The following is an 8,362-nucleotide window of genomic DNA, read 5'->3' as shown; positions in this document are numbered from 1 at the left end:
TAGCGACTTTTGAAACTTCAACGGTGACGTATATATTTTATTAACTTTTTAAATTGAGAATAATGTGTTACAAATTTTGACTGGTCGATAACCAGTTTCGGATAACTATTTTTGAAGTTTAAAAGCCAGGATGGGAGAGGAAGTGCAGTTGGGAAATGCGCGCAGATAAAAATAATACTACACTTGACTTTCTGTAATTTTTGTGGGCTTTGTTTTAATAAAAGATTAGTCATATTACAAAAAAAAAAAAAAATGAACCAGCTGTGTAAATAAATGATGTTACACTTAACACCTATTAGATTCTGAGTTTACGGTCGAATTATAAACCGCAAAAAAAATATTCAGTTTCAATAGCCGATCTAGTCGATTAAGTGTTGTCTAAGAAATTCTTTCAGCTCGACAATTTCAGAAGGATTTCTATCAAACTCTAAAAATTGTCAAGTTATATTGTAAAAAAGTTTTATCAGTTATAAGGATTTTTTATTGCTAGTTATTTTTGTGTCGGGTCTTAACAGCGTTTTACAATTAACATTTTGGACAGAATTCTATATTATACCCATAGATTTTTTATTTATTCATTATTTGGCTTAATGTGTTTTATATAGGGTGTGGTAAAAAATAATCGTTTTCATAATGCCTCACAAAAGTAGAACCTTAGTGTATAAAAACCTAAAGTAAAAAAATGTTCGTCAAAAAAGTAATATTCAGCAAAATAGTCATCCATTATAATTAAAAAAATTTTAAAAATGCAAGAAAAGTTTGTTTTAGCTTGACTTCATTTTTAAAGTGAATAGTAAAATTATTTTGAAAAAAAAAACTTATTCTACGCTGTAGACTAGTTTATTTTACATGAAAATCAAATTTGTGAAAAATAAATGATTAAAATAGGAAAAATTGTAAATAGTGATTTCTAAATATATTATAAAGCGCGGATACAGTGGAAAAGAGATGCCTATATTTAGTACAAAAAATGCGTTAATGCACAAATGCAGGAAACATCTATTTTCTTGTGCTACCTATTATAATATAAACCTATTTATACAAGTCGCTTTTATGTTTTTTATTATTTGCAGATAAAAATGAATATTTTCTGTTTTTTAATATCATATGCCATCGTAAGTGTTTGCGCAGATGATGAAGGTAATTAAATTTTATTTTCACAATAACCAACTTAAGTTGTAGTTTTAAATTTGCCAAAAAAATTCAATATATTACTTTTGTTTACAGCGGATTGTAAAAAGCAAATTGTAATCACGAGTCAGTAATATTGTTGTATTAAAAAAAAAAATGTTTCTTAAGTCTTTTATAATTCAATGTTTTTGTACATATTTTTTAAATTATCTATTACAGGTCTAGCCGTAGCACGTGCTTTTAATATATATGATTATACCGTAGGAAATAATTCTGGATTAAGTAAGTTTTATAAAAAAAAATTAACATGCTAATACATAAGTGTTTTGTTAAGCGTGCCTAATTGTCGAGTTATTTGTAAATTAAAAAGTACAGTTTCTATTGATAGTTAAGAAAAGTGCGCCAGGCACCTAATTTGATTTTATTTCAATCTTTTAGTACACCACGAATTTTTATTTGTTTATTCTAGATGGATTGGAGCTTGTAATTGAATCAATAGAAGTTAATGGTCGCGCTTTCCGCGAGTCTTTCGGTACCTAGTTATAATTATTATAATAATTTAAAAAATTCTTAAAGATAAAAGTAGACGAAAAAAAAATTTGAAAAAAGTTAACGCCATCCACACTTCATGCAGATCATACATCAATACATGGATATGTCCTGCAATCTAGTATCTCTAATCCACTACTATCTCTATTAATTCACCTCGATAATCCACCACAATAAGACATATCAGTGATATGAATATTACATTTTTCTACGAAAATCTAAATGGAATCTTTATTAAAAAAAAAAAAAAAAAAACATTGATGTTAGCTCTGTCCGATTATTATTTTATAATATTCTCATCGCCACGACTGCTTCAAATCAGCCATTATATTTTCATAACGGTTCCCAAGTCTGTTTGATATAGTTTTTTTCTACTTTGACCTTCGCCTTCCAATATCACTAATTTTTGTAATGTCAATTTCAGCCAAAATTAATTATATGATCGCTGTACCGGGTAATAGTTTTAATTTTAATTTTATGAAAATATGTCTAATATGTGAAGCACATTTCTCCTGATTTATTCAATACACATGTTTTTTTTCCTACCTTGAGCTCCGTCTTGCTGTTTATAAATAAATAGAAAATTAAATACATCATGGATGGTAATATTAAATATATTATCTAATGTTAATTTCAGAGAAAACCGATTATCTCCCCGAAATACCGGGTAATCATTTTCATTGTACTTTATGAACGTTTCTCCACACTGTTGTTTAATAATACTCTTTGTGCACACGCTTTTTTTGTTTTAATTTCAGAATTAGATTACCTTAACAGAATGAAAAGTAACCACATTTTTATATATTTTAATATACTTAACGCATATTCACTATTTATAAATACTTTGACAACAATCATATTGTGAACCTATTGGTATGTTCATTAAAAATATGTAGTTGCATTAAGATATAATATTTTGTTTTAAATTTTAGAGTGCATGTTTTTGCAGTTTTTGTTTCGACGAGAATTGGTGATTAAATTAAGTAAATATAAAACTGAAAAAAAAACTAATAATTAATTATGTATATTTGTAGTTCATAAGAAAAACTTAAAAAATACTATTTAAAGCTTAAAGTAATAAAGTCAATATGTTTTATGCTTAAGCTTTTGATATTCATTCAAAATATACTATACAAACCGTTTATTCAAAATGTCGGTAAAAGAAATAATTTAAAAAAATTTTACACAATAATATTTCATACCTCTGTTTTTGAGTGACTGTAAAATGATTTGGTGATTGATGTATTTGTTACAGATATTGCACTGCCTATTGATATAAATAAAAGTAATTACGAATTTTTTTGATAGTCAAAAATAGCCTTAAAACTTGTTTAAGAGTGGAAATTCCCTTCATATATACATATATATATTACATCTGGATTTAAAGGGGGCATATTTCAAACGTGTCTTAGTAATATATATTAAAATATGTACAATACAATTTATTTTGTGAAAAACTAGTTGTCTGAATAATTACAATCAATCAACGTCGGGTATAGATGCATTGATAGAAAAATGTCTTATTTAAATACATTATTTTGTACTTGATGTAATAAAGCTGAAGTAAAATCATTCTTTCGAAAAACGGTTAGAATAATGTGCTGATAACACAATACACTTCAATCAGGATGACTATTTATAGTATATATTTTCTTGATATTTTCAGCACTATGTAATACAATGTATTTGTTACAGGAATTGTTGATCCTGAATTCGATAACACTCAAAGTAATTACACAATGTTTCCACAGTCGCAAATAGCCTGTAAAAGCTAGTGTTAGAGTTGAAATTTACTTAATTTTATTTATATTTGATGTCGTATTATAATATGTCAAACAATAATTTAAATAAAATCAACTTTTTGTTGACCGGTTGCACAAAAATTAGTTGTATCGCAAATCTTTATGTAATTTAATGCAATTATCATGCATCACTATAATAACTAAAATATTTTTTATTTGATCATTTTTGCAGATTTTGGAGATTTAGATTTGACAGATCTTGCAGAACAGAGAAGAGGTCAGGTCGTTTCAGCTTTAATAAATATAATCAGACGTGGATTGGGTAAATATAATAATACGAAGTGTTTGGTTTTTGAACTATTAATAAATATATATTTATATATTTTTTTATAAGATCACTACTAACACATTACATTCTTGTAACACAAATAGCAGTACTTTATACAATGCCACGCCAAGCTATATTCTATTGTTTTTTTATGACTATTGCAACAAAAAAGATAGTTGTGTCCTGCACCATACAAAAAAGTAGCAACTAGTAAGCTAGTTTTAACAAATTAAAAAAAATATGACAAATTTTTCAGATGGACCGCTGTGGCATGTAAGCGATGATGTCTATATGGAATGGATGAGTCGTATGATGGGATTATACATGAGTGCACGATTACCATCATCGCCCATAAAAAGTGTTTGGATCAACACACAGAATGGGACTTTTATGCTATGGGATGGAAGTACACACAAAAGATACAAAAGAATTTTAGGCGTTTGGCACCAAATTAACTTGAATAACAGCGATCCAGTACAACTGCTCGAGGAACAGCTAAGACGTTTAGACGAGGAATTAATATTATTATAACTCGTCTAAAATTATACAACACTATTGTTATTCTATTAAAATAATATTTTTATAATGCACTACATCCTATTTCATGTATTTCAACATTTGAGCTGTCAATGAATTTAATGTGTTTCCCAATAAACAGTTTCAGACACATATTTTGTTGCTTATAAGTACAATTAAAACAGAATATACTTAATAGTTTTTACCATATATTTACACACAGAATAAAATTAGACATTTTCTTAAAACAAAAAATTTACTTATTCTCACATAGATCTATCAATAATTTTACTTTTATTTTAATAATATTACATTGGTTGTTATACGAGTTTTACCTTTTAAATAGCGTTTGGTTTTTCAAAATGATATTGCAGTTGAAGTACAAAATTAAAATATGTAAATAAGACACTATCAACAAAAGTACTTATATTATATCCTAATGAGTCACTATAAGGTTTAAAAATTATATGGTCAGTATAATATTTTCTATTAAAAAAATATCACAATATATCAATACTGGTTAAGTACCACACGGTAAGAAGTTATGCATGCAGTATATTTTTTCATGATTCCCTCCAAAATTCCTGGTAATAAAATGTGTACAATTTGGCGACCAAAAAAAATATAAATACCTATTATTATAATTATTATCATAATATTATAGTACACGATTTAGCTAAAAAAACTTAAGCACCAACATGATCACTAAAAGTACTTTTTTACAACAAAAAAATTTGGCTACATTTTTGCACATGTTGTAGTAGATACATAATAAGTTAGACCAGCTAAAAAACTGCGCCTAAAAATAAAATAAACCAAACAAAAATGTAATTACATTTTTTTTTAAGTTACTAGCTGTGCTTTAAAATATAATGTGACATCTAAAATTTAGACAAAAGCACATCGTTTGGCAACCGTTGTTACCAAACCTTAATACCAGACGTTTCAAAACGGTAAACAATTTTATTCCCTCCAAAGAAATAATTATCAATTTTGTTATCACAGTTTTTCCAAATAAAAAAATATCATCTCGAGGTAAGAATTAAAAAAATTGCAAAATGAATTTATATACACCGAAAAATTCAGAAAAAAAAACTCTATGATTTGTGCTTTATAGTTTAAGGTCTAAGTGTAATATTCAATGAATAATAAAGAAGTGTTTGTTGAGTTAAGGGGGAAGGTTGCGCCGAAATTTTTTTTATCAAAATTGCTCTGAGCAGCAGTCTGTTTACGAATAAAATAATTAACAGATTTTTTTCAAAATTATACCAAAATTTAAATTATTTTCTCTTCTGTGTTTGCCGTTTTCTGTATATTAATTTATAATATATTAAAAGTATGTAATATTGTGTTTAAAATATGTACAAAGAAAAACGTTTTGTTTGTTTTCTAAAATATTTGTTTGAAATCTGATAAACCAGAAACATAGTAGATAATGTCCTGATTAAAATGGTACATAGTTTAAAAATATCGGACAAAGTTAAGTACTCGAAAACAGTTTTTTCTTTTTGTAAAAGTTTGGCCGTCAGGTAGCGATCCTGGCGGCAAAAATTGTTATACGTACTCCGGACGACGCGGCGGGGTGCCAAACTAGCATGACAAAAAATTGATTGTTGACATTATGAAAACGTATTTTTAGAAAAAAACACTTAAATTTTGTTATCGGTAATCGGTTACAATGTATAGGTAAAGTGACCAGATCAAAATTCTATAAAAGCGGGACAAGTATTCAAAAGGAACTAGAGGAAGTGGGGTATCCCTCCTCATAAAATAGTACTCGTAGGATTTAATCTCCCTTAATAATTGGTTTTGGGTACACCTTTATTTCTTCATGCTAAAATTAGACAGCGCAAAAAAAAAATCATAACCAAAATAGGATAAAAATCAAAATTTAAATCAATTTTTCGTTGAACATAAAATATTTATTTTATTAATACCTTAATAAAATTAAGTATATTATATACTTAACAAAAAAATTATAAAAACAAAATGTAACTTTAAAAAACAAGTATTAAATATTATAACAAGTAAACTTATAATTATAATCAAAGTAGGATAAAAACCAAATTTAAATATACTTAATACAAATTTATAAAATATTTAATACAGATAAAAAAATTACTAATACTTAGTATTTATCGTTTGATGCAATAGATTTGAGCAATAAAGGAGATTTTTTATCAGTTGTAACCATAGGTATATAAAGAAATTTTTATAGGTCTATGGTTGTAACCACTTGGGTTTCATTTCTAAAACCGTGGTTACCTATAGCCGATTGAGAGTCCAGATCATAACGTGATAAAAACCAATGGTTAGGTCTCTATGATAATAAGTGATATCACAGTATAGATTATAGAAACTGTACAAAATAAACTGATGTGATCTGATGGAACACAAAATATACACACCATAAGTGAAAATAAGAAAAAAATAACTATTGTTTGAATAGTTGATCACCATATTTAGCGGGACACCTGCTTGAATATCGGTACTGTCCCGCCAAAATCGGGACGTCTGGTCACACTATCAGTATAGGTAATAATCTAGTATTTTTTCACTATCCTGAGAAGTTGAATATTTTGTATGATAAAATACTATTATAATTTCAGTCCCAGTTCCCATTCGTGGTTGTTCTCTCTCGACTCTCAGTGTGGGTAATAAGTAATTGTAATTTATTTCAATAATGTCGGAAAAATTAAAAAATTACAGAACGGGAAATAAAAGTCGTCTGCGCGTTAATGTAAAACGAAAAAAGGCTAGGTTAAACGAAGGCTTGATTAAATGGTTTACTAATAAGAAGTAAGTGGATATATATACATAGATTATAGTATATAAAAAAATCTAAATGTGTAAAAAACATTATTGTAGTTTTTAATCATTAGGGCTAAAAATGAAAATGCATTAAATAAAGATTTTACACGGAACATAGACACTCCTTCGTTATTGTTCAGTCCGAACTCGGTCGAAATTTTATCTTAAGTCTCTAAAAACCTAGTTAAATTTTAGACACTATAATCAAACTTTAAAATAAAAAACCACTGGTATTTTAAATCAAACATCTATAAATATCCGAAATAGTCCACATTTTTTCTGTAGTTGGTGAAAAATTCAAGATTTTAGTTTAAAAAATTAGATTTTATAGGCAGTTAAATTTTTTTCATTTTGCGACAGTCGAAAACTTTGTAGTTTATTCGCATCGCTGTTAATTTATTTTTGGCATTTTGAAAAACTTTTATTTTTATCTTTTACAGTGCCATCTGTGTAAAATTTGATACTGGTGTTATGACCATAACCTTCAGTTAACCTCTACACACCATTACACAAAACAACCAACTACACTAAGCCTAATAATACTCATATTATAATAGCTCTCTGAGTCATACATTGGCATACCTATACGATAGATGACTAATGGTTATTACAGAGCGCACCTGCATGATTATCTGGCATAGTGATTGAATTATATTACAAATATATATATATATATCAAAACTACCTTAGTCCGTTTCGCTTTGATAAGCTATTTGGGAAAAACATGTTATTGCCATTTTATAAGATTAGATTGCCAAAATAATGCCAATTAAAATAATCATACGATGTGCGTCCGCTGTAGCATCCGCCCATCAAGTCAACACAATTTACACAATAACACATTACACAGATTAGCATAACCATATAAATAGGAGCAGGATCAAAGCCTATTCCAGACGAATTATTACACTCAAGTTAAATACACCTATGTAGCAGTTGTCTACGCACTTTTACTGTACAATAAATTTATACTTATAATTTTGAAAAAAAGTCTTAAATTATTTTAAATCCATCTTCCTGAATTGGTTTCAAATTGAACAACACGATACTTTTTGATATTATATATCACTCATTTAAGTGAGTTTTACACTTTATTTTTTGAAAACTATAGAAGTTTTATTTAGTTATTATTGAGTATTTAAAAGTATTATATTTTAAGTGACCGAACACTTTATTTTTTTTTGAAAACGTTAGAAGTTTTATTTGAGTTCTATAGGTATATAAAAAAAAAAAGAGAATTATATTTGAGTAAATTTTACATTTTATTTTATGGAATTATAAAAAA

General features: G+C 27.2%; 1 protein-coding gene and 1 long non-coding RNA gene across 3 annotated transcripts; both read left to right on the top strand.

Moving 5' to 3' along the window:
• The first annotated feature begins 367 nt into the window (after window positions 1–367).
• LOC126842464 (uncharacterized) lies at window positions 368–4,370 on the top strand. Its single transcript, XM_050579480.1, has 13 exons — window positions 368–441; window positions 1,074–1,140; window positions 1,228–1,257; window positions 1,351–1,413; window positions 1,601–1,663; window positions 2,105–2,134; window positions 2,318–2,347; window positions 2,439–2,465; window positions 2,613–2,663; window positions 2,936–2,965; window positions 3,376–3,408; window positions 3,655–3,744; window positions 4,007–4,370. Exons 2-13 carry the CDS (start codon window positions 1,080–1,082, stop codon window positions 4,279–4,281), a joined length of 783 nt encoding a protein of 260 aa, XP_050435437.1. The 5' UTR covers window positions 368–441; window positions 1,074–1,079; the 3' UTR covers window positions 4,282–4,370.
• A 2,232-nt stretch (window positions 4,371–6,602) lies between these two features.
• LOC126842465 (uncharacterized) lies at window positions 6,603–8,143 on the top strand. Of its 2 annotated transcripts, none has more exons than XR_007686337.1 (3): window positions 6,603–6,801; window positions 6,876–7,065; window positions 7,149–8,143. It is a non-coding gene; the product is annotated as an uncharacterized LOC126842465 (long non-coding RNA). The 2 variants fall into 2 exon arrangements; XR_007686336.1 differs by having other exon boundaries at window positions 7,135–8,143.
• Window positions 8,144–8,362: the final 219 nt, after the last annotated feature.

This window comes from Adelges cooleyi, unplaced genomic scaffold (genome assembly GCF_023614345.1).
Source record: "Adelges cooleyi isolate 19-005CV unplaced genomic scaffold, UGA_ACOO_1.1 ACOO_flye_CR_arks_rails_tigmint_CR_PRNA_521, whole genome shotgun sequence".
NCBI classification, from domain to species: Eukaryota; Metazoa; Arthropoda; class Insecta; order Hemiptera; family Adelgidae; genus Adelges; species Adelges cooleyi.
This window is presented reverse-complemented; position numbering and strand designations above follow the sequence as displayed.

Bases quoted from the DNA above. Each gene is read 5' to 3' on its own strand.
- LOC126842464 (XM_050579480.1), top strand. From the start codon at position 1,080: ATGAATATTTTCTGTTTTTTAATATCATATGCCATCGTAAGTGTTTGC. The intron at 1,414-1,600 runs GTAAGTTTTATA...TGTTTATTCTAG, and splicing joins AGGAAATAATTCTGGATTAA to ATGGATTGGAGCTTGTAATT. The intron at 2,348-2,438 runs GTAATCATTTTC...TTTTAATTTCAG, and splicing joins TTATCTCCCCGAAATACCGG to AATTAGATTACCTTAACAGA.